At 42.8% G+C, this 26,324-nt stretch overlaps 4 protein-coding genes across 4 annotated transcripts; 3 read left to right on the top strand and 1 right to left on the bottom strand.

The window, feature by feature from the left end:
• Nucleotides 1-2,107: 2,107 nt before the first annotated feature.
• phf23b (PHD finger protein 23b) lies at nt 2,108-7,047 on the bottom strand. The gene is made up of 5 exons (XM_061066274.1): nt 6,454-7,047; nt 5,172-5,203; nt 4,976-5,068; nt 3,943-4,558; nt 2,108-3,817 (listed from the first exon to the last, which is right to left on the bottom strand). Exons 1-5 carry the CDS (start codon nt 6,479-6,481, stop codon nt 3,624-3,626), a joined length of 963 nt encoding a protein of 320 aa, XP_060922257.1. The 5' UTR covers nt 6,482-7,047; the 3' UTR covers nt 2,108-3,623.
• Nucleotides 6,992-9,573, top strand: elp5 (elongator acetyltransferase complex subunit 5). Its single transcript, XM_061066275.1, has 8 exons — nt 6,992-7,493; nt 7,600-7,660; nt 7,747-7,827; nt 8,166-8,377; nt 8,640-8,815; nt 8,890-8,985; nt 9,080-9,180; nt 9,274-9,573. The coding sequence occupies exons 1-8, from the start codon at nt 7,439-7,441 to the stop codon at nt 9,380-9,382; spliced, it is 891 nt and encodes a 296-aa protein (XP_060922258.1). The 5' UTR covers nt 6,992-7,438; the 3' UTR covers nt 9,383-9,573.
• Nucleotides 9,574-11,467: 1,894 nt separating this feature from the next.
• ctdnep1a (CTD nuclear envelope phosphatase 1a) lies at nt 11,468-20,129 on the top strand. The gene is made up of 8 exons (XM_061065994.1): nt 11,468-12,186; nt 14,983-15,049; nt 16,344-16,462; nt 16,562-16,633; nt 16,917-17,033; nt 17,142-17,253; nt 18,108-18,192; nt 18,856-20,129. The coding sequence occupies exons 1-8, from the start codon at nt 12,082-12,084 to the stop codon at nt 18,914-18,916; spliced, it is 738 nt and encodes a 245-aa protein (XP_060921977.1). The 5' UTR covers nt 11,468-12,081; the 3' UTR covers nt 18,917-20,129.
• Nucleotides 20,130-22,911: 2,782 nt separating this feature from the next.
• gabarapa (GABA(A) receptor-associated protein a) lies at nt 22,912-25,975 on the top strand. The gene is made up of 4 exons (XM_061066243.1): nt 22,912-23,158; nt 24,595-24,673; nt 24,768-24,886; nt 25,045-25,975. Exons 1-4 carry the CDS (start codon nt 23,069-23,071, stop codon nt 25,123-25,125), a joined length of 369 nt encoding a protein of 122 aa, XP_060922226.1. The 5' UTR covers nt 22,912-23,068; the 3' UTR covers nt 25,126-25,975.
• The last annotated feature ends 349 nt before the right edge of the window (nt 25,976-26,324 follow it).

Genomic DNA, 26,324 nt, shown 5'->3' with positions numbered 1-26,324 from the left:
TGACAGGAGGAGGATGTAATTGGCATTTCTGAGGTCACACACACACACACACACACACAGACACATAGCCTAAACAGCCCTTGGTCCCATAATATAAACCCACCCTGGATGCATCCCTACAAATACCCTCCGAACCGGTCAACAGCTCAGAAGAAGCCTGGAACTGGATCTTTGAGGACGGAAATCCACAGAAAATCAGAAGATTCAAGGTAAACACATGATTTCTTTTCTGTTTTTGTTCCCTTCGGTTGAATCAGAGCCTTTTAAACTGACTCTTTTCACTTTGCTCAGATGCTCTGCTCCAGGTGTACGCTGCCCGTCCTGGCTCTTTATCTGCTGCTGGAGGAGATATCTGCTGCTGTGCTGCTGAGCAGAGGCAGAGACAAAAGGGTAAAGGCTTGCACAAGCAGAGGCCTCGTCATTTTAAAATCAAACAAATCCTGTCGTCTATTTGTTTATTGATAATGTGATGGTTTTCTGCAGGAGGTGAGCTGGCTGGACCAGGAGCTCCTCTACCACCTGCCTGACCGCACGCACGGGGGAGACCTCTCTGTGGGGGATGCAGGCGGGGATGAGGATGGTCGACCCTCTCATTCAGAGACGTTCCTTGACCCAATGGACCAACTCTCTGCCAAAAACCATCGGCACCACCAACGTAAAGCCAACCAGAAGAAGTAAGGGCGGAGACAGCTTCTTGTTGTTTGAATGGGTTTAGTCCTTAGACTGAGTTTTAAAGTCACACATGACTTGAATAATACTTTACATGTTTATTTAGATTTGATCTCAAATAGGTTGAGATAGAATTGATAAATAAGTTTTTGTTTTGTTGTCACAATGTGGGTAATGTAGATAAATATAAATCCAATTTTAAGTCAGGGTTACTGGAGACACACACAAATTTAAGTAAATTAAATCACGTGTTTTATGTAAACCATCCACCATCAGGTATTTATAGTGACAACTGTTTATGTCTTCTGTCATAAATACTCATTTGGTTGGGAGGTAAACATTTTGTGCACTTTTTAACAAATAGATTTGCCTTTTAAAGATTTGTTTGTGATGTGTGAGAGAAAGTGAATGTTTAGACGGAGAAAGAAAGTTTTTATTTCTGTCACTTCACATGGAGTGCAGTGGATTTTGGACTGAGTCTCGTCTTTCTCTCCGTTCGTGTCCGCAGGAGGAAGGTCGCTCCTCTGGACTCCATCGGCAGCTTCCAAATCCAGTCCAGTTTCAAGAACAGAGGGGTGAGTAACCAATTAGAAAAATAACAACTTAAAAACTATTCCTAAAGCTACTGTAACTAGAGGCTACAGGGAGACGTAGCAGAGTGAAGAAAACTTGTCAAAACCCCTAAACTCACCTGCATAGACTGGCATTTACAGTATTATTATTATTTTTTTTTTTTTTTTTGTTCTTTATTCTTTTATCTGTTTCATTTTATTTTATTGCTGAGTCTATCTGGCTTCTCTATGATTTGCTATCAATCCACTTATATTTTATTATATATTTTAACTAGAAGCTAACTCTAGTTTGGAAGGTGCTATAGAAATAAATTATTATTATTATATTATAGGGCTACAGCAGAAAAGAACATTTATGAGTGTAGTTCAATGTTAATGAGAACTTTCTTAGGTGGCGTCTGTTTCCCATCATTTGCACAAACAGTTTTCAACTTACACGCCTTGTCCAGTTTTTCCATGACACCAGGAGCCATTTCTAGACCCACTCATACAGTATACGAGGGTTTATGATGAATTATTTATGAAGACCTTCTACCTTCTACAATACTGTATGAAGAACTCAACATTACATTTGTTTGTTACAGGATGGGCCAAACGAAGACTGGGAAAACCACAGGAACTAAAAAAAGAAAACAAACACCAGCTCAGCTCTCTCACATTTTGCTATATTTGTTATATGTGACATATTTATTCATCAACTGGCTGCCATACCAACAAGTGAGATACCTGTCCACCGTCTCCCTCTGGTGGTAGAAGACAGTAACATGACAAACACAATGCTGTGTGCCACTATTTAATAAAATGTGTTAAAATACCCATTTCAGGTCTTTTTTGTCTTTCCAGGACGAATGATTCCGAAAACCACCTTTATGTTCCCAAAGACTTTTAATTTGTCAAGCTACAATCAAAGAAAACAATATCAGACTGCAGAAAATATAGATTTTGCTCGGGTATTTTCTCTCTTCACTTTCACATATGTACAGTTGTAAAAGAACAGGATATGTACACAGAATTTAAGTTGTAAAGAGAGTGCAACTGCTACTGGAGACTTACCAAGACTCTCCCACGAACCAAAGAAAAGCACATGGTAAAAACCAAACAACATAAACAAACGCCACAACCTACGCGGCCTCAACTTATTTTCTGTACACTACAACTCTGTTCTCGATGTGAGACAATCTTAATGTCCATTCTCTGATGCGGGCGTTTCTCTAAAAAAAAAAAAAAAAATACCCCCGCTTCTCAGAAATCTAAGAAATAAACAATTATATGAAATAGAAAATATTTTACAACCATTCATAAATGAGCCTCTGGGCCGCTTTGACATTCGAAAGCACGGCCAGACCATTCGTCGTACAGCAACGTTAATCCCCCTCGTAGATAGACAATGAGCTTTTTTAAAACAAGAAAAACTGAAACAATAACCACACGTGAAACAGAAACATCAAAATTTAACAGCTTTCAATGTAAATGTTCGTGGTAGTTGGCTATGAATGATTGATTAACAAGCCGGACAGGGAGAAACATTAAGCGCTAAATCATGAATGTACACAGCTACACGCTACGTAGAGATGTAACCGGCTGTAGCGAATCATATTCCCAGTACCGTCCAAATATGCAGTGGACATGGTATTTGGGTTTATAGAGAATAAAAAGTGCACTGCTGGAAGAATTGTCTGTGTGCAATTTTATATTAATCAATTTCGACACAAATGCAGATGCTAAATAATAAATGTTAGCTGATTCAACTTATTCTAGAGGAGTGAGATGTCTAAATTTTAGCCCCTAACCCCCACCCCAAAAACAACTAAAAAAAAGGTATATTGCCAAAATACGACGCAAAATAAAAATGAGCTGCCCATCTAGCATTATGATGCATTTCTAAACAAACAACAGAAGTGACGTTTTACATCTCTTAATCTATACATTTGTTCAAAGTGTAAAATTTATAGCCGAGAAGAAGGCTTTTCAAACTAAAACTCCTCGAGGACAGCAAAGTAAAATGTTCACTGATTTGTCAGCGTCCTCCAAGTCAAAATGCACCTTCAGTGAATATGAGAGCGACCAGCACAGTATATGACAAAGCCAATGAATGTACAGATTAATTAGTAACAAATAAATGATTCTCCGCTGTCTCTGTAGCCGTCTGTTCAGTTCTCCACAATAGCCAAAGAAAAATAACAGACTCAGAAATAAAAAGGAACTGTGAGGGATAAATAAGAATGGTTGTGATTGTCAAAAGAAATTCTACAAACTGACAATACAGTTGCCATCCAGGTGATAATTTAGGCTGTTTTGGCTGCAGGCATCAAAGAAAATAAGTGTCAAGAGGACAGCAAAGACAGGGCGGGTTGCTCCTGGTCCCTCCCGTCCTCTTCATCTCTAAGTGTCTTTTTTGTTTCCTGACCGCCGCGTGTCCCTGCACTTGTGGCAGTAAAAGATGTCGGGAACGTTGGACTTCTTGATCTTCGCACACGACAGGTGAACCCAGATGCCGCACTGGTTGCACTCGATCATCGGCCGCCCGGCGAACGGCTTCCCACAGTAACATGTGATCAAGTCCCACGAATCGTCGCCTGTGTAGACAAAGAAAACATTTATTAGGTCATAATTGTTGTGCATATTGCCTAATGAGAAAAAGAAGGTTACTAGAAATTACACTGAAGGGATTTTCATATTAATATGTTTTTAAATCACATACCTGACTCCACCATAATGTCTTCATCTGCGATCCATGTCTCCCCCTCACTGGAGCTCATCTCTGCTTCCCTGGACTCGTCCGGCTGCAGCTTGCCCATGCCCGGCATGGTCGGCGTGGAGGCGCCGTGCACCGCCAGCTCCTCTCCGATAGGTCGTACCTCTGAAAGTCCGTGGCGTGCCTCAGAGTCTGTCTCGCTTTGAGCAGCCGAGCTCTTGAGCTTCTTCGGTTTTGGCTGTTTTGAGTTTTTGCTGCGTTTGATGCGCGCCCTTTTCTCGCCTTCGCTGCTGCCGCTGTCGGCCGCCGTCATGCCGGAGCCCAGCGAGAGCTTTTTCAGCTTTTTGTCCTTCTTGCGCTCTAACTTCGAGCTGGCCTGGCTGTCGTACAGGGAGTCTTTAAGGCGCATCTTGTCCAGTAGAGTGCTATCAGAGTGCAGGCGGCGAATGTTTTTGCCCTTGTTTGCTCGCGCTTTACGAACAAACGTGTGAATGGTGTGGATGTCGGAGTTTCCGTCTCCCCAGGTGTTGCCCATGGAGCTGCTGCTGCCTCCGCCGCCTCCATCCGCCGACAGCCCCGAGCTGTGGGCCGAGCTGGATGATGTCGGGGACCATGAGTTCTCCTGTGGGGCAGCAAGGAAAACACTGTTGACTCAAACGTGCAACGACAGCTATGTCTTATTCCAAGCATGTGTATGTTATTTAGCAGGATTGTGAAAGAACTACTGCACAAATTACCATGAGACTTGGTGGAAAGATGTGGCATGGGTCGGGGAAGAGCTCATTAAATTTCGGTGCGGATCCAGGAATTGTTTTCCGCTTTGTTAAAAACATTGTGAGATAGGGTGGTTTTCAACATGTACACAGATTTGTCAGAGAATAATTCATGGATCTTAATGAAACACATCAGGTTTGTTTAGTGGACATTACGAGTGTGTACAGTTTGGTGCAAATCCAAATAAATCCAGATCTAGTGACTTTAAATGTTGCTTCATAAGGGGAGTTTTGGTGCCAGTGTTGTTTCAACAAGTTCAGTTTACCTCTTTAGGACTGGGGATGTAACCAGCATACGCCAGGACGAAGCTGCAGAACTTGTTGAAGTCCTCCACAGTCCTCTTTTTCCTCTCAGGGGGCTGCAAAGAGAAGATCTTTGTTTCAGACTAAGATAGCAAAGCTGCTCCAAACAAACTCCCACAGAAAACTACAGAATAAGTTGTTAGATCACAAAGTACTCACCAAGGATTCCGTTTTGCACGTCAACAGTGAATCTGGTGGAGGGAAGAAAATAGTGTTTAGGGTCACAAGCGAACCAGAGAGATGCCAACACACACACACACACACAAAAGCACCTGAGGGGACGACTACACACGAGTGGAGCCGCGTTAGCATCTGCTTGCTAACACCACTCAATAACTTAAAACGTGTATAAGCGATGGGGGTGTTGAGCTTATTCAAGGAAGAAACAGAGCAGATTGAAATCAACCGATGACAGATTGTTGGTAACACAAAAGAGCAAATCTCTCATTTTGATGGTAAAGCTACAGCTTGTTGCCAAAGAGCAGCAACCGGTGTCACTTGATCGCTTCACCCAAAACTCTGGATTTATACTACGTCGATTAACCGATCGTCGATTTAAACACACTCGTATCAAACTGATGCTTTTGTTGATGGTTTGGTTTGATGCAAACGCTTTTTTAAAAATGTGTCAGCTGGTTTGAAACCTGCTAACGCTAGCTGACATTTACACTGGAAGCTAACCGCACGCTATCCCCCCAGCACCACCACCCAGCCCCCCCTACGTTTGCAGCTAAAAGGGGGCAAATGTGGTTCTCACTGGTGGGTTTTCTTACCTCCCTACACTTAACGAGCTGCATTCAAACTCTAAACCGGGACAACCGGGCATTGCAACCGGGCTAATTCCAGCCCCGTAAGACCGTTAACCCGAGCTAACCAAGCCAATCACGCTGGCTTTCTGGAAATGGAAGTGGGAGGCTCGGCGGCTACGGTTAGCATTCGTGCTAGCCAGGGAGCAGCGTTTAATCGGATGTGTTGTCAGCGCTGAAGTTTCAAGCCCGGTGTTTAAAAATAGCATTTTATTCGAGGCTGACAAGTCATGTTTGTTGAGAAGGAGAAGCTACGCAGGGGTTGAGTTGGGAAACATTAGCTATCAAGCTATAAGCGTTAAGCTAGGTGGATCGGCGCCCAACTCACCAGCAAGCTAACTTCACAGCCAGGCAAGATTAACATGAGGTTCGCGCAGAAGCATTAATATTTATAAAGCTGCAGATGATCGATTTTCACTTTCACACAACTTTCGCAGCGTTCGGACAACAAACAATCGGCCAACAGCCATGCATGTTATTAATACTGCATACGCAACCGATGTAGCATTAGCCACAACTTGCATTAGGTAATCGGGATTTAATGTCCCTGAAACGTGGAGGACAAACAGCAACAGTGGTGGGATCGGCATCGCAGGTTCGGGTGCTGGCCGGGGGTCCACAGCGGGGGGACGTACCTTGGTGCTCGGACATTATGTCGAGCATTGTCGCCTCGGCGAGAAGGCCTCGATCCAGCCAGCAGCAGGCGAGCTAGCCGGAGAGTAGCGGCCGTCGCGCTGTGCTTTCCCCCCCGGCGTGGCTGCACCTCACCGCCGGGCAACTTGTGGCAGCCGCGACCCCACGGACCGCGGCACTCTGGAGCTCCTCTCCCCGGTACAAAAACAAGCTCTCCCGCCGCTGGGGGCTGGAAGTTGGAGTGTCCCCTCGCAGGGCTGCGCTGGAGGAGCCGATACCCCGGCTAACGTAGCAGGAGCCCGCCGCCTCTGGATCGCGATTAGCTCCGAAACAAAAATACTAATTCCTCTCCCGTCTTTTTCACCGACAAAGCTGCACTTTCCTCCCCCGTCACTGCATGCGAACAGCCGCCGGGGCTGGAGCGTGGAGGGACCGCGGAACTCCTCCGGTGCGAAGCGTGTGGGCTCCCCGGGTTACAGGGGGAACTTCTCCGGATTAACTTTGTCGTTTCTTCGCGGTTCGCGTACGAAACGACTGGAGACTTTCGCACGGTCTCGTCCTAGCGCGGGTAGAAGCCTCTTGATACTGCCAGCGGAGTGTTTCCCCCGGGTGCATGCCGGGTAGCGTAGTCCCGCCGCGCTGTCACTCGCGGGGGCTTCCGAGCGGCGGGAGAACGCGGCGGAACTACATTTCCCCACGCACAAGGGAGCCCGGAAGTGACGTTCTCAAATGGGGCACACTCCAAAACACGCTACACACTAGGGCAACATGCCGGATTCGAACCTTTACTCGCGTTTAAATCCCTCTTTCCGCGACGTGTAGCCTCTCGATATGTTTTCATTTAATGGATGTAGCTTCTCCTGACGTTAGCTTACACAGTTCTGCTGTTATATTTTGTGGCAATCGCGTTCTAACAGGCGGCGAGCTAGCATCATGCTAACTAGCTGAAGCCATCTGGAGTTTAATACAGTTTAATTACATGCCACGATGCTGCCCGAGTTGCTGCAAGGCGTCGACGCTGGAGGGCTGATCATCATTCAAGGTAAACACTGCAGGATTCAGGCTTTACGAGCATAGAACTGTCATGTGTGTGAGTGGATGTGTTAGCGTGAGGTAAAGTGATATCTCCTCTCTGCTGGCATGGGCAGATTGTGCTGGTTACTCGGGTCGACGCCTCCTGCAGAGCTTCATCAGTGCTGCATTGAACAGGTATTTAAAGAGGTGATGATGGGGACAGCTATGTCTGTCAATGTGTCTAAGTTGAATGTGTCACTAACTTGTGTTGTGATGTGTAGGGAGGAAACCGTCCATGTCATTGGCTTTGAGGTCAGTGAAGAGGAGCTGACAGGTGGCTTTAAAGGATCATCCACTCAAAGGTAAAGAGGACGAGTCATGAAAGGATTAGTCGATCAACAGACAATTAATACTTAAGTCATAATCACTTTGAGAAAGAAGTGAAGGGACGTCACTTATTCTGCTTCATAAGCAAAATGTCACAGGTTCCCACGTCTCCAACTTGCTTCTTTCCTCTCGTTTATATCTTTTAAATTGAATTCCTCAGGGTTCGTTAACTGTTCATCAAACAAAACACAAAAGTTTGAATCCTAAACCCTTGTCAAGACTACAAATGATCAAAGCACAGTATTTTTCATCCCCGTTCACACAGTCTATGTAACTTATAAACAAACCGACCTTTAACAATCTGTTTCCGCAGGCTACACTTTCATGATGCTTTCACCGACCCCCTCGGCTGGACCGATCATCCGGCTTTCACAGTCCGCCAGTTCAATCTGGACGAAGTCACACATCTGGTCAAGCAAACGTCACTCCCCAAGGCGCCGACCTTGGTCATCGACTCTCTCTCGTGGATTTTGAGGCACGTCGGTCCTGCTGCTGTTTGTAAGACTCTTCAGCAACTTAGAAAAGGTGATGAATTAATCTGGTAAATGTCTGTAGAATCAGTGTAATGCCCAGATTTTATGTGGTTTTACTTGCAGAAGGAAGGTGTGACACCCGACACACAGCATCCAGAGTGGCTCTTAGCTTTATCTTTTAGGCAGAAAACAACAACAAGCTTTTGTAACTGTAGCATAATATTGTCAAACTTGGATGACAGATTTTGAGTAAAGAGGAACTGTAATAACTTGCAGTAACTTTATACGTTTCTTTCCCCTTTTGTTTTCTTTAGGAGGAGCTGTGAGAGCTGTCATTGGTCTGCTCCATACTGATATGCATCAGAGAGGCACCGTGGGAAGTCTTCGCCATTTGGCTACATCGGTCATCACTGTGGCCCCTGGAATTAAGGGAGATGAAGCGGTGGCGAAGATAACAAAGCGCTCAAAATCTGGAAAGGTTATGCTAGATGTAAGTGGTGTTTCCTTTGGGACGACTGTTTTGTGTTTGAACACTGTTAAAGAAATTATGTTATTCGTCCCCAGGAGGAGATTTTCCACATCAGAGAGGATCTAAATGTCATAGTACAGAGCAAGGCCAGCCATACTGGACCCAAACAGCCAGATCCTTCGGAAAAGGAGGTGCGATTTAACGTGTTTATTCTATCTGCTCGATAAATTAATAAAGGCGTCAGACCTGGCAGGACTGTAAAGTTATTTTTATGTGTTTATGTAGACGGATCCAACTGCCAACTTGACCTTCAACCTTCGCTTGTCCGACACAGAGCGAGAAGCCAAGAAGAAACTCGCACTCCCCTTTGTCTTCAGCAAAGAGAAGTGAGAAAGTTTTTCCATTATCTCATGGTTTATTTAAAACATTTTTTTCCCCAAAACTATCTAAAAGAACTGCATGCTCTTCTAAATCTTTAGGAAAACAGCTCTGCTCCACTCAGGCCCGGGTTCAGGACGGATTCTGTACGAGCCTGATGCAAACGACGACTTTGACCAGGAGGACCCAGATGATGATCTTGATGTGTAGTGTTTGGCCATAAAACCTGAGGAAGGACCAGAAGATCCATGTTTTACTCTTATCAAGACACTGAGTTGTTTTCTGCAGTGCAGTTTTAAAGCCTTACAATCACCTCATGGAGCTTGGAAGATATAATTTAATGCCTCAAACTTCTGTATAATCTGTATTATTTTTACAATTTGTTTGTTAAAATTATTAATTGCCTTCATTTTATTTTTTTCAAATGAATAAAAATGATATTGCTTTATAACATATTGCTCGTTGTAAAAATTGATTGAAATATATGTGCAATCTCGTGCTCATTTCACATCCACTTTATCACAATTATTAGATAAGATATAACTTTATTAAATCCCAGAAAGGAAGATTCAATCTGACACAGCAGCACAAGGGAATGTAGTTTCCACAAACATCATGACTGTTAACACATAAGTTGTCAATTTTAACTTTTGTCAACTGTTGAAATATGTTTTTCACACATTGATTAATAATCACTCCACTTCACTTGGTCCAAATTGTTTGTTATTTACACGGAGAAGATTGTTCATTATTCTCTTAATAGTCTGAAGTAATTAATTGGCTGCTTCTCTGCATTAAATGGCAGCTCCTGTGCCTGCTGACAGCTTTAAAAACTACCTGCCAAATATTATAACACATATATATCTATTAACTGAATACATATTATGTCTATAAAAGTATTAACTCACATCTAGTGTTTTTCTTCATGCTTAGTTTTAAAACTATGAAATATGCCTGCTGACAGCTTTAAAAACTATACCTGCCAAATATTATAACACATATATATCTATTTACTGAATACATATTATGTCTATAAAAGTATTAACTCACACCTAGTGTTTTTTTCCCATGCTATATAGTTTTAAACCCAGTGGTGGGAAGTAACGAAGTAGAAATACTTTGTTTCTGTACTTAAGTAGATTTTTCACATAACTGTACTTTAATTGAGTATTTCTTTTCCTGACGACTTTTTACTTTTCCGCGTTACATTTGAACAAAAATATGTGTACTTTCTACTTCTTACATTCTCAAACTGGCTCGTTACTTGAGCAGCGGAGGTTGGTTCTCTCTCTCTCTCTCTCTCTCTCTCTCTCTCTCTCTCTCATCTAGGGTTAAAAATTTGTAAAATTATATATATACATTATATACATTATATTCATATTGTTGTTGGGATAATGTCAGTTGAGATAAATCTTGAGGAGAAACATTTTGGGTGGTTTTGTGTCTGCACTTTGCATTTTTAATTTTGGTACTTGTACTTTTACTTTTGATACTTAAGTACATTTCAACACCAGATACTTTTGATACTTAAGTACTTTAAATATGAGCTACTTTAAGACTTTTACTCAAGTCATTTTCTGACGGGTGACTTTTACTTTCACTTTCAGGTAAGATATCTCTACTTTTACTCAAGTATGGCTTTCAAGTACTTTATACACCACTGTTTAAAACTAGGAAATAAGCGGGATAATGAGCTCTACAGGCAAAAATTAGGACATTTATGTAGTAAAACTTGATGTAGACACATGAATGTTACAGCAGAAATCACTCTGAGGTTGAGAGAGGCTTCACATTGTGGATTTAACTTTTTTTAAAAGTATAAATAACAGTTGTTAAGTAGTTGCTTCAGCCTCTGAGCTCGTCCACGTCTGTTTATTTTCCTAAGTAATTAACTTAATGCTTTCCTGCATTACATGCTGACAGCTTTAAAAACTATACCTGCCAAATATTTTAACATATATCTATATACTGAATATATATATATAATGTCTATAGAAGTATTCACTCACACCATTTTTTTGTTCATGCTATATAGTTTTAAAACTATGAAATAAGGGGGATAATGAGCTTTACTGTAAATTAGGACATTTATGGAGTAAAACTTGATGTAGACACATGACTGTTACAGCAGAAATCACACTGAGGTTGAGCCAGGCTTCACATTGTGGATTTAACTTTTTTTTAAAAGTATAAATAACAGTTGTGAAGTAGTTGTTTCAGCCCTTGAGCTCGTCCACGTCTGTTTATTTTCCTTCCACGTGGACGTGCTGCGCGCACCCGGCGACCTGCTCGCGGAAGTGACGGCTTGGCGGCGATGGCGGCTCGCAGTTTCATTCCGGATCTCCACCGGACTACACACTCATTCTAACCGGGCCGGCCGCACTTTGGGACACTTCGGCGGCGCTGCCTCTCCTCGGACGCCGCACAGGGTCAAGTCGCACGGAGCCGGTGCTCCACAGCTCTTTTTGGGGTATTTTTTCCTCCGAGGTTCAAGGTGGTCACCCCGTCGAGCTAGCGGTAGCTCGGCGGCAGCTAGCTAAGCGGCGGTGCACACAAGCTAGCTCCGGTGCTAGCTCGTCACCTAGCCCCGTGCTAAGGTCCACACAGCAGCGGCGGCAGAGGCTTCCTTTCCCTCCCCGGCCCTCGGTCCTCTTTCCCCGGGACGATGCCTGCAATGAGCTGCCTTTAAAGCCGAAGTGGGCCACAAGAAGCGGAGCGAGGGAACACACACGTTTCTCCCGGCCTCTGCTTGATCTGAATCGCTAGTTTTTTTTGGTGACTGTGGTTGAACCAGGCGGGTTTCCTCTGCAGCTCGACCCCCGGGAGCAACTTGGGGGCAAAACAACCATTACTGTGCACCGAGGATTTGAAGTTTGACTGCCTGTAGGGGTCCACGCCTGCTCGCCGCCATGCTGAAGACCCGGCAGTGTTTACTCGGCATCCGCACCTTCCTCGGTGTCACGTCGAGAATATGGGGCTTCATCATGTACATCCTCAGGAAGCACCTCCGGACGGTGAGAAGGGTTCTTATGTGTGTGTGTGTGTGTGAGTGGGACAAGTGGGTAAAGTCATAGCCCACGTTGCCATGTTTCCCATCATTATAGTTGCACCTCACATCTGTCCATAGCCATCCTCAGATAGCTCCCACACAGCTGGATGACATGTGCTTTTATGTCTGATCAATGTGCAGCCATCATGAGGATCTGGGCCCAAGTATCCATGATGGTGTATGGATGATAATCTGCAGTTCAAATGTGTCTAGGATGAATGGAAACAATGTGCAAAGAGGTTATTAAACAGTGTTATAGATGCATTGGTAGCACACAGGGTATTGAACTGCATTTAACTTGTTTTATTCTCAAGTAACCTATCCGTCCTTTTCAAAGCTCAAGAGCCAATCTTAGTATATTTTATATAATGCAAGATCTTATCTCACATTTTATTGTCTCATCAACACCCAATATTCGTCCTATCAGTTATTTAAAACAGAAAACAAGCAAATCCTCACATTTGTTTAAGCTACAGCTGCAACACATCAAACGATGCAGTTATGCAAACATCAATAGTTGCAGATGAACCTTTGATGGACCAATCAGATCCTTTCACTCATAAACGATGGGTCTTGAGGTTTGTTTTATATGATGAGACGTAAGTGATTGAATGGCTCGTCCAGTGCAAAGTCGAAACTTCCCGCGTCCAATCGCTGAATTCGAAAGGAGCAGCCAGCCCCGGCCTGCAGGTCACCTTCACTTGCTCACAATTCCTCCACAATAAACCTGGCATTTAAGGTGACAAGTGTAGCTTGGACACACACGCAGGTGTCGTGCAGTCCCTAATAGACATGCATATGTGGTGTAATATGAGTGGACTTTGACTCTCGCTCTGTATCAACCCCACAAAGCCGGCAGGAGCGCCTCCTGTGTTGCAATCATCTCTCTGTCCGAGGGTCTGTCTGCGGTTTATTGTGTTGCAGTAACACTTGCGGGTTGACAACAGGCCCTGAGAGTGAGTCGTCCAGTCCATGTTATTGCTGAAGTGAGAGGGATTATGTCAGCACAGAGAGCGCACTGTTCTCTTTCTCTCACTCTGTTTCTCTCATTCACACTCGCAGTTTAGCTCTGTTTACGATCTGTGATGCACTGGAACAATGTCCCGATCCGGCCGGCGCTTTATGTCACCGGCATCATAATGAAGGTGGTCCTATAGATAGCAATCAACTAAACCGTGACAGATGATATCAGCATTTCGTGGCCGTGCCATCTAAACCGATGGTGTTAATATAAAGTCTCTGCGGCCTACCTCGGGTTATTTCTGCAGCTTTTATGGCCTCACCAACTCCTGACCCCAACAAGTTTTCTGTTTGCGTACACCACACTTTACAAAGTGGCCTGATTCAAAAATTTGGATCAATAAAAGCTCTATTGGATTATGAACATTAGGAGAAGGTCATAATCCCATGCACGCCGCTGCTATGTGTAAACAGATGACGGGAAAAGGTTGTTTATTAATCTTACAGACAACAATGTTGCATAATGGTTCTGCTTCTTATCCTTTATGGTACAGTGAGTGCGGAGCTCGTGCTGAAACAATCAGCTTATCAACCAGTTGGCCCATTAGTTCAACAAGTTTCATAATCAGATCATTATTAATGTATCTCGAGCCAAATCAGTAATCAAGAAAAGAGTTGACAAATTAATCTAATCACGTATCACTAGTTTATAGTGAATTTATAGAAATGTATTGAGTGCAACAGCCAGTTATCCGGATTGCAGCTACATGAATGGAAGGCCTAACTGTTGTAGCTGCTTTCCTTCTTTAAATATCATACATTAGATATTTTCTGGCTGTTGCTCAACTCAAATATAGATCAGTAATTAATTGAAATGTTAGTTGTCGCACTAGTCTGGAGGCAAAGGCCAGTCTGAGTCACGGGGTCCAGATGGACGCTCTTGGACGTGCAGAGATCCGAGCCCAGGGTGGGATGCCCCTGTGGTGCCCAGCAGCTGCCACCACCAGTAGACTTCCCCCAAGCTTCCACTGCCAGGCAGCAGGGGAAGTGGAAGTATTGAGGGAGGCCCCCCTTGCCAACGCTTAGGTACCAAGCAGCACAGATCTCAGTCAAAGTCACCCTGCAAGTCTTCCTTTACCGAGCGTGTGCCCCACCATGCTCCACTGACACCCGCTGACAGCTGGGGGGATAAAAATAGCCCCGTGAAGAAAAGTGCAGAGCCCCTGGGCGAGAGCGGCACTGAAAAGGTTCTTGTCTGTAGTCAGCGTGACCCGAACCGAGCAAGGAAGTTGCAGAGGAGAAAGGACACGGGGATGGTAGACGTGCTTATTTCAGGGTGTTGTCCTCTCCTATGTTTCCGAAGGCCCGCTGAAGCAAGCCCTGGTGCCAACAGATGTCTTGTTTTAAAAGGCCGAAGTTCCAGGACTTCAGTACTTAAAGGTTTCAAAGCCTTCATGGAGACATTAGCCTAATATCTGGTTCAAACCATCCACAGCTCAGTTAACTTTCACTCACAGTGATTTTTCTAATCAGATTGATGGATCGCAGCAGTTACAATGACATAAAACCACTTCACTTTAATGCCATGAAGGATTCGTCCTCTGAGTAAAATCACACAAGTGACTGTTGCCTTGGAAATGGAGACAGACACGTTTACTGCAGTAGGAAATTAGCAGATTGGATGGTGCACTTAACCTGCCCTCAGAAGTGAAGTTCATATATTCATCCATCAATGATGCATTTGTGTAATTATCCTTGTCTATGGTTTGTGATCTGTTGTGTTTGTCTTGTTCATTTGCAGATAATCCAGTATCAGACGGTGCGATACGACACTTTGCCTCTGTCGCCAATCTCCAGAAACAGACTCAGTGAGTACACGATTATCTCTCTTGTCAAAGACTTCAAAAGAAATACAACAGTACTGCAAAGATATAACAGACGCTGTTCTCTCTCAATGCATGTTTTTATCATTAGTGTTTCTTGTGATATGCATAATATGTAGACACCACCACAAGTTATTTGTAATGTGGAAATTTAAGTACTGGTAAAACCGGTTTGTTGAGGAAGAGGCGATTGCTTTGAAAAGAGAAGTCATCAGCGTGACCCGTCTCTGGGAACTTTCCTCCCCTCACAGTTAACGTGCACCACAAGTTCAGACAGACTATGACAAACATTATCCATATGACAAAATCATACAGGCTATTGACTGTTTTTTTGTGTCGTGTCTTCAGGTTGTCCTCTAGCTGTTTTCTATTTATTTAGGTGGATCACATGATAACATGTAAACCACAGTTAGCCTTTATTTTCTCATTTGTTTCAGTAAACCTGATCAGGTTTTTACTAGCATACCAACATTCTTGCATTATTAATATACAACATACAGACTCTTATAACTCAACCAGAATGCAAACATTTGTAAAACAGTCTAATTTAGATGTGGACTGTAAGACATTTTGTTGTGGAAACATTGTCCCCAAAAAACTTTTATGTAAGTTTCTGAATGATGATCAGATAAGGTCAGAACCCACTTAAGATTATGTCACATTGGTGGAAAAACAACTATTCCTGCCCTGATTCTTACAACAACAAGATTTGTGTCTGGGGTAGAAGTGGAGAGGAAATCTAAATGTTGAGGGTCAAACTTAAACTCTAGCATGGACTGATGTGAATGAGATTCCCATATGTCTGCAGAGACCTAATTTAAAAGCAAACTCTTGACTTTGAAGGAGGATTCGGTTCCACTTCAATCGCCTCCTCAGCTCTCTTCAGTGACCTCATCTGTAAACACTCGTCCAGTCTCCACTGAATTAGTGATTTCTTTACTTTCACCCAGGCAGATTGGGTTTCTGATGGTGAACAGAATTAGAGAAACTATCAACAGCACTTCAGGACGGGATGTTTTCCCGGTCCTTAGAAGGAAAAATGGTTATTTAAAGGGGTGCATCCTTGTGTCAAAATAAAGTTTGAGACAGTAAGAGATAACCAATCTGATAAATGACCTGCTCTGTCTATCAGGAGTATTTATAATACAAAGGTTAATATAAGTAAATATAAACTTTTCTCTCTAAGCTCACTTCTCCTTCTAACCTGCGTCTTATATGCATCTATGTTCACTGAGCAAAATGAAAGAACTAAGTGTCTTTGTTTTGTGCTAAACTCCAGATGCAGTAAAGAGGAAGATTCTGGTTCTGGACCTGGATGAGACGCTGATCCACTCTCACCACGACGGGGTCCTCCGACCCACAGTGAGACCTGGCACGCCGCCAGACTTTATCCTTAAAGTAAGAGCTTTAACTTCTATATATGTTTTTAACTCAAATCATACAAGTTTACACACTGGCTCTGTCTAAGTGAACTGGATTCTTCTGTTTCCTTTCCAGGTCGTCATTGATAAGCACCCAGTCAGATTCTTTGTACATAAAAGGCCACATGTTGACTTCTTTTTAGAAGTGGTGAGTACGAGTCAGTGATAAGTGTCACGTTGTGTTTGAATCCTACATGTTGAACATGTCAGTGAACAGTAAAGCTCACTGAAAAAAAGAAACCTCCCTGCTAGAGTCTGTACCAGGTCACATTTGATCCTGTCTGTCATCTTTTCCATCACCCTCCATTGTACTTCACTCGCTCAGTGCCCCATATTTGTTTTGGATAATGATCCTTTGAGACTTAGTAGGCACTGACTGTACTTTGTGTACTTATACTATTGTGTGCACTACACTGTGTGTGTGTACACAGGTGAGCCAGTGGTATGAGCTGGTGGTTTTCACAGCCAGTATGGAGATCTATGGCTCAGCAGTGGCAGACAAACTGGACAACAACAGGAACGTCCTGAAACGCAGATACTACAGACAGGTACCACTCAAAACTTTATTTATAACATGTTGTTAGAGCTGCTACTGACTCTTTGCAAAATCTTCTTTTTAATGGTGTCATTGACTCACATTTTTTGTCTTTTACCAGCATTGTACATTGGATCTAGGTAGTTATATTAAAGACCTGTCTGTAGTACATGACGACCTGTCCAGTATTGTTATCCTGGACAACTCGCCTGGTGCTTATCGTAGCCATCCAGGTAAGGATTGAAGCGATTTCTGCACTTTCTGTCTGTCCAGTTAAATACAAAAGTGTCAAATGTTATCGAGTCCCTTTTTGGGTGACGTCAGAAAGTGAAAGAGCCAGACATGAACTCCAGAAAATGTCTGTGAAGAATGCAGCAGGAGATTTTTCGGATCAGAGGTGTTCACAAGAGCATGCAGGAGGCAGGACATGACGTGTACATTCCAGTTGCATTGGCCCTAATCACCAAAAGTCTTTCCAAATTGACAACACCCTCACTTGCTGTGTATTATCTGGACATTATCCTGCTATATTCTCACATGGGGTTACTCAGGGTTACTCCAGAAATTGTGAGGATAATGTCTAGACTAAAGTACATGTCTGAAAGCAGCGACATCTACAGGATCATGATAAAAGCTGCTGGTCATACCAGAGCAGTGGAGACTGTAGCAATACAACCCCTGACTGTTTCTTACCAAGTATATGATTAAGTTCCTTTAAGAGTGAACTTTTGTTTGCAAGTCAATTAATGTGTTGTATCAACAGCTACCCATTCTTACTTAACAGGGTCAGTGATGTAGTGGGACTAGTTTTCAGGTTGAGGTCTATTTTCAGTTGTGTATATTTATCTTTAACAAACAAAATAAACAAAGGCCTCGTCCTATCAGCATCAACCAATCTTGTGATGAGCCAGCAACAGGAAAAATGGCTGAAGTTTTTCTTCTGACTCCAAGGCTTGTGGTGTAAATGCTGTAACACTCTCCTCACAGCTCCTCTTAACACTCTGGCCTCTTTTTAACAGAGCAGCATACAAATCACACCCATGTCCTTTTCTCTGACACGACTGACTGGCTGTCTTCTGCCCTCCAGACAATGCAATACCCATCAAGTCCTGGTTCAGCGACCCTAGTGACACAGCACTTCTTAACTTGCTGCCTATGCTGGATGCACTAAGGTAAAAGGCCCAATGGAAGCTAACAGACATCTAACACCTCAGTGAAAATACACTTGCTTGTGCTCTTGCCATGAGTGAAGATGATTGACAGTGATTCCGGACATTGTTAGCTTAGTATAAATACTGACAGCAGGAGGAACAATCTTGCGAGCTACATTTTGTGCAAACTTAAATACACACTATTAGCGTCTCAAAAGTATTTTTTGTATTGATAAACATGCACAAACGTACAACACATCATATCCATCTTCACATGAGCTCAGTCTACTTCAACTGTGCTGCTCTGCCATTCAGCAGCAAATGCATTCCTCAGTCAATCAACAAATATTACCCCATACAACCACTCCTATCAAAATAATAACATTCCCGATGGTGGACACCCATGAGTGGTAAGAGCAGAATAACCAGCTCTACTGCTCTTATGCTTACACTTCTAATTTGTCTTATGCATATACACACACAGACACACACGCACACAGAAATGTCAAAACAGCATTTTGTAGTTTATAGCAGCCAGGTATATGCAGCATCACTAACTTTTATTGTGTTATTGAGGTGTCAACCTCGCTTTTTGCAGTTCGTGAAATGAACAACTGTTCCTTAAGTGACTAAGATGGTAACAGTTTGAAGTAGCTAAGTGGTCTTCTGTTCTCTTCCCTCCAGGTTCACTGCTGATGTGCGCTCCGTCCTTAGTCGAAACCTCCACCAGCACCGACTCTGGTGATTGGCTGCATCAAGAGGGGCGGAGACTTGTTGACCAGCCTCCTCCTCTCTGCCGGCTTTCTTCCTGCCCTCCGTTCCCACGCAGACGACCCGCCAGCCCTCTCTGAGCGCGCTCAGACGTGTCCTGGGGAGATGGGGGCTGGGGTGAGCGCCTAACATGGGATGAACAGTGCGGGATCACCAGAGCCCAGAAACTACTGGGGAGGGAGGGAGAGCCAGCTTCTTCTTTTTTTCTTCTTTTTCTTGATTCTTTATTTGTATTTTTTTCCAAAACGAAAAAGGAGCCTTTCTGCCTTATTGCTCCTGATACTGACTGTGTGCGTATGGAGGTGAGCTTGTGTACGTGGGTCAGAACGCTTGCCGAGATCATTAGTCCTTTTTAAACTTTTTTGAAGATCGGGAGGTGGGGAGAGGGATCAGCAAAGCAACTAAGAAGATTCTACAATATTAATTCTCCTTCCTCGCCATCATCACCAGAAGTCGAACTTCAGAAAACAACTCAACAATTTACCGTTTAATCCTCTCGGAGCAGGCGAGATAGGAAAATAGAAAAACCGCCCGTTTTTAGATCAAACCTAATACCCCCCCAACGGGGATTCATTGATTCCTGAGGTACATATTTCTTTTTCTCACCGAACAAAAACGATCTTACATGAAGTAACTGATGAACTTTTGCTTGGAACATAAACATCCACAGGCATTTTTCTGGCCAGACAGCCAAGTAGTCTGAGAGCTCTCAGCCGTAACATCACTGTTTCCACAAAGCTCCTCAGTGATAAAGACTCGACTGAAACGTTGTGAGAAGAAAAGAATGGCTTGTAACGATATGTGGACTGCCGTGCCGCCTTTCCATATCTGAATGTTTCTCTGGTACCATAATATACGATAATAAGACTTCTCTATACCATGACACATTTCACTATTCCCCTTATACCATTCGATGCCATCCTGATTTCATCTAATAGGAATTGCACTTAATTTTTTTTCCCCTTCTGTTTTTGTTGCAGTTGGTTTTGTATTTGATTCAAATTCGCAGCCTTTCCTCCCCGTTTCAGTTTTTACCCGCTCCCCCTCAATGTATGGGTTTGACTATTAGACCCTCTGTCTTTAAATGCCTTCTGAACAATGTCAGTCTTGTTAAGGCTCACAGTGGCTTCTTATTGGCTCTGTCTCCAGGTCTGTGTTACTAATAAAACACTTGTCAGTATCGGCCACTTCTTATCCAGCTTGTTTTTTTATTTCTTTACTTTTGAGACGTAACATTTTGCAGCTTTGAAACTCACCTAACTTCACTGAGGAGATGAATCCAGTTTGTGTGGGGGACAACCCCTCTGCTAACAACCTGCTGCCGCCATGTGGTGTAACAGGGAAGTGCATGGGTCCACTCAGTATTACTCTGCTCTTTCTGAAGGAATGTGTTTACTGCACAGACGAAGGCATCTGACCTCAGTCGCCGCTATTTGAAATCCTTCAGACTTGTATCATGTCTGATGTGACACTGCAGCACCACTGCAGATGTTGGTAGCGTGTAATTTTTTACGTGTATGTGTTGATATTTATACCCTTTTGTAGTAAATGTCACATGTTCAGGACATCTGTGCAAATTAAGTTATTCATGTTTATTCCCAGGCAACAATATATTTCTAGTTTTTATTGGCTCAGGGATAATTTCAACAATTTGCAATGTGTTCATTTTGTTTAACTGTGCGTTTGCAATTATTTCTTTTTACCCAGTCCTCTCTATAATAGTGTACAGGTAAGTTTCAGAGCTCGGATATGGGATTGTATATCTTCTCATCATTGATATGAATTAGTCTACTGTACATATAGCTAATTACTATGGTGGGTTAAGATCAGGCTGGTATAAAGACACCTCTACCTCCGCATGCCAACAAGTCGTACATAATTAATCAAGACTCTCGCAGTAATGATATAAGAAAGAACGTCCTCCTGGCTCCTGTAGGAATGAGACCGAGTCTTTTCTCAGTCTTGGAAAGAGTCGGGCAGGTTGTCAGTTAAAGACTGCTTGAATGTAGATGTTAAGCAGCTAGTCTGGCTGGAGAGGAGGGACATGCATCACTGGAGAATGTTGGGGTTCCTATAGAAAATAAATGGAGACTCGTATGACTTGAAACAGGACCTACTTCGATTATGATGAGGCTCGATTGAGCCATAAAGGAGACTTTGCAGTTTAGGATCACAATAAAAGATTTGGGGTGAATGAGGTCAATGTTGCTTTTGTAGAAGAAATCATTTGACACAGAGGAGGAAGGGCTCAGGTCTCGGATGCAGCAAAGGAAACGATTGTATTTCATATTCAGCCAAAAATGAATATCTGCCTGATCCTGAAGCTGCTGTCAGTGCCTGTTTTATACAGTGTCCTGTCCAGGAGTGACTCAGCACTTTACACCCTGCACTAAAGCAGAGTACAACCTACGATCTAAAGTCTCTGACATGGAGGAGATAAGATCAGTCTGTATGTGAACACAAAGATTCATGTGGTCAGACTGAATCTTTGGTGAGAACTTGGGGGAGTCAGGCAGAGATGTCACATGAGCAGAGTGAGTCAGAGCTGCTTGTGCAACACGCAGTTGAGCAACTTTTCCGGAAGTGGATTCAGGATAAGGGCACATGGAAGAAAACCGGAGAAAGTTGAATTTAATTAACGGATTTGGTCAGTTATTATTGGTTCTTCCCTAAAACAACATTCTAGTTATTTCTGAAGCAGTATTGAAAGTGGCCGTAGGAATACAAAGCAATCAAAAGCCTTCAAGGAAATAGACCTACCTTTGATAAAATGTTTGTTACCTTTACCAAGGGAGTTATTTAGTCATTTCTTTATTTACATACATTTTCCTTAATTTCCTTAGGGAATAATTCTTGTATCTTAATTTAAAAAAGGAATATTAAGGGAAGTGATATCTATGAGTAAGTGTAATTTGGAGAAGCTGAATTTAAGGGGACTTTTGGGCCTTGGTGGAGGTACAGGCTCTACTGAGTGTTTGTCATTCTCTTCCCATAAAGAAGAATTTAAAACCACAACCCTTTAATCAGAAGCAATAACAAGTCTTTCAAACTTTAAATAACAACGAAAATTTGTTATTTCTCGGGATAATTCTCTATATCATCTGATATGAAACGTTTTATCTCGATATAACTTTTGTCCATGTCATCCAGCCCTATTCTAAGCCCCAAATGAAAGCATTAACTTTAAAGTTATCAATTAATAACTGTTCAGTAAGTGACCATTCTTATTCAATTCCAGAATTTAGCTTTATTAAAAACTGCTTTAAAAATGTATATTATAATTCTTGGGGATCTAAACTGGTTTGATTTAATGTTTCACAAGCAAAAAATCAAATTCTGGAACGCCACGGTTATTATATGTATTTTATATCAGCTCATTTCTTCCTACATGGCCCCCGGCAGAATAAAGTATATTGAATCCCATTCTACTTTAAATTAACCCTCTTTTATTCCCACTTCCTCAGGGATGTCTGTTAAATACAGAGCAAGGATGGAGCTGGAAATGATTCCTGTGAATTATACGAACAAATGAGTGACGATCCCTCCCTGTGTTAAGGAGGATTTATAAACAACCAGAGGCTGTAATGGTCCCACTGTGTTGCAGACTGGGATCCCAGTCAGATCCCAGTTGAAGAAGCTGGATTTCCAGTGGAACCATCACATGTTGTGGGGGGGTTTCCTCTGTGCAGGCTGCAAACTGCTGGGCCTCGGTCATATGACAAGGACAGATGCCTCCTCACCATCCTGCCTAGCGTCTCAATGCGCGGCGGGTCGAGCAGAGATAATGTAGTCCCCCATAAAACAACGCAACCCGAGTTTTAATTTAAAAAGTGACGTATACGTGACTTAACGCTGATTCCAAATCTATAAGCAGAATTATTGTGTGTTTTGCTGTAATGGAAACACACCCCTCAAACTGCGCCCCTCCTACGTCACAGCGTTGTTATTGTATCCCTCCGCCGCGGTCGCACTAGCAAAACAGCTGTGTCGTGGCTAAAGCTGGTTAGCATCGTTTGTTATTGACGCCAGAGAGACAGTGTGTGTGTGTCAGCGCATCGAGAGACCTCCGTTCACCGCAGAGAATCAGCCCCGGAGTGACCGACCCGTCGTCCGTCATCTCTCCGCCATGAAGTTCCAGTACAAGGAAGAGCACCCGTTCGAGAAGAGACGGTCCGAGGGCGAGAAGATCCGGAAGAAGTACCCGGACAGGGTGCCAGTAAGTGGCTAGCGCTAGCCCCCTCTGCTCTGGGTGTTGTTAGCATCCTAGCAGCTAGCTTTAGCTCCAGGCTCCACTTCTCTTTTATAATAGTAACGGGACTAAACCGGTGTCAATTCGGTTTAACTTTTAATTCCACGATTAGCTTGTAGCTTCACGTTTTATTTTTGAGCGCTGTCATTGCGATCAAACGTCGCAGGTTAACCTACGGGGATCCGGGCCTAGCTAGCGGGAGCATCGTGCGGTCCTTCCGTGTTTTTCTCGACTTTAGCCTCATATCATGGGATCAATAAGAGGAATCCTTCATTATGAGGCGTTATAAGACCCAGCAGGTCGTGAATACAGTTCTAATAAGTGGATTTATTGATTTCCGCATTGTGTCGAGGCTGATTCGGATCGGGGCGGCTGGGTGTAGCTTCAGCCGGGATGTTGACACGATAACTGCAGTGCACCTTAAAATAGTCGGTGTCAACAAGCGGGACACTTGTTTACGTCGCTCGGCCTCGTGTGGACGGATCATCCGGATCACGACCTTTGACCTCGGCGGCTCAAGCCCGAACCCGACGAGACTGTCTGGGTCAAAGCTGTCCTCGATTAAACCTGTTTTCTCTAATCCACCTAAAACAATCTACAATGGATTCCTCTACCTGGTTTATAATTCATTAATTCAATAGTCTAAAACCCCAATATCTTGTTTTATTGTCACAAAAGGTTAAATAAGCAAAGAAACGTCATTAAACAGGAGGTTCGTGCTTAAAAAAGCAATTAATCCATAAAAAAAAGTTTTAATCTCACTTACTCAGGCGGTCAGTTCGAGATCTATTTAACAGAACCTAACCCTAAGAACAACAAACATTCACTTTTGGCCTCAAATAAATTAAACACAAGCAACAACAAAACAACACAATAAGAATTAATTAATTAAGGAAACAACCTCATATAATCTATTTTTTTAATCTCCAAGGTGAACACAAGACTAGTATGAGGGGAAAGTCTGTTAATCGTTCCATTTAGAAAATCCATAGTAACTGAATCCAGTTCTGCCAATACTGGTGGATACATGAGGGAGATCTAAAGTTAAGTCCTAATGGGATCTTTGCTGAGTGTCCTGGTTTTAAATGAGAGAGGGGAGCTGAGGTCGTTTTACACAATGACATGTTTCCACTTGATGTGCTAGCAGGTAGTTAAGTGCTACTTTTAGACAAAAGAGAAGAGACATTTAAATGTTTGCGTATTGCAGTGTTTGATTTGTAAATGGGGAAAGTTCCCCACGATTTCTCAGATCCCTTTTCTGCAAAAGGCGAAACACATAAAATTTAAGTAAATGTGGCTTGATAAACAGCCTTTTGTTCAGTGGAACATGCACTAGATTCATCTGCTGAGGTCATATTGTACAATGGTTTGTATTTATTTATTCAATTTTGTTTTATTTTTAGGTAATCGTGGAGAAAGCCCCAAAAGCAAGAATAGGAGATCTGGACAAGAAGAAATACCTTGTCCCCTCCGACTTGACAGGTAAAGACCACGAAAGTATCAAGTGCCGACAATATTCAAAAAGAAACCAGTTTGTCATCGTCACATTTAAAATTGTAATCTCTCTTTTTATCAGTGGGACAGTTTTACTTCCTCATCCGGAAAAGAATCCACTTGCGAGCGGAGGATGCTCTCTTCTTCTTTGTAAACAACGTCATTCCACCCACCTCAGCTACCATGGGACTGTTGTACCAGGCAAGAGAGCTGCACTCACCTTCTCCCTCACTGACCTGCTCCTTGACTACGTCTTCATTAGCATGTTGCAATCTTTTGTCTTCATAACATCGAAGCCAGCCTTCCTCTACGTGTTTGATCTCATACTAACCTCTACTTCCCCTCCCTCTTTCTCTCAGGAGCACCATGAGGAGGACTTTTTCCTCTACATTGCCTACAGTGATGAGAGTGTGTACGGGAACAGCCAAAGGGAAATCTGATCCCACTACCACCCCCCCTCCAACCACTACCCACCTTTCTGAGACCTCCACCGTTCATTCATTTGAATATTAAAATCCAACTCGGCAGCCTTAGAGTTCCTAGAGTAAAAATGTCAAATGCACTTTCACCACCCATGCATTATTACCCTTCTCCCATTCATTTCTGTCTTTATTATTCTGCAGTCTGAATTGTATTTGCCTCCGCTTTCTTTTCTGCAACAACCCGGGTCAGGTGGTCTCGTGGCCAGTTATTTTTGTAGATTGTATTTAAGTGACAAACAAGAGAAAGATTTAAGAAATAATATTAGGACTAGGCCATAATTATAGTTACTCCAGGGTTGGGGAAGAAAGTCGTAGATTGTGAGTTCAAATCAGCTCTCACTGAATATGGGGATAGTCGCTTACGGTGGTCTGCAGGAGGATAACATGTCTTTTTGATAGCGTTGTCTCGGCCAGAGTCAAGAATAACAGCAGTTCCTCTGGTTGATAAAAACCCTTTCCTGGCTAAGTTGATTTAAAAAGGAAAAAACTCTCACCAGTGACCAGCTGCCCTGCATCTGACCCGAGTCAGGAGTTTAATAGAATTCAGACTAAAAAGAAAAACCATCCTCTGCTTTCAGTGGTAAGACTATTCGTTTGACTGCTATTATGATTAATGTTTATTATTGTTATTTTTTAGATGGCTTAATTTCTGAAGGTATTGTGAAGCTGAGTGCAATTTTCTCTTTTTTTTAAGTTTGTCTCCTTTTTAAAAAAAAAAAAAGAAAATGATTTGAACTCTGTATACAGCTGCATTACTGGCTCTTTCTCTTCACTCATGCTCGTACATGATAAAATGCGATGAAAAGCTCTCCGTGTTTGTTGTATTTATTGAATATCGTATGTACAATAATACTTGTAGCAGCACAAATATCTATTTTGTTTCTCACTGCAAGAGGCAGCACAAATACCAAAGATACTCTCTAAATTTTTTAAGACGTCAGAGGGAAGTTCATTTCATTTTTGTTGCCCAAAACAATTTCCTAACATACAACCACCTGAACTGTGTGAAGCCATCTTCTAAACATAAGGTCTGTGAACTTATTTCAAGCACTGCATAGACAATTTACAGAATGGAAATAAAGGAGGAAAACGTTAGCAATACTAGAAGTTGGTAATAGGTCAGTACATTTTTATGTAATGTCTGATATGATTTAATT

The sequence above is a fragment of the Limanda limanda genome, chromosome 22 (assembly GCF_963576545.1).
Source record: "Limanda limanda chromosome 22, fLimLim1.1, whole genome shotgun sequence".
Lineage (NCBI taxonomy): Eukaryota > Metazoa > Chordata > Actinopteri > Pleuronectiformes > Pleuronectidae > Limanda > Limanda limanda.
Note: the sequence above shows the minus strand (reverse complement) of the source record. Positions and strands in the feature narration are given on the sequence as shown.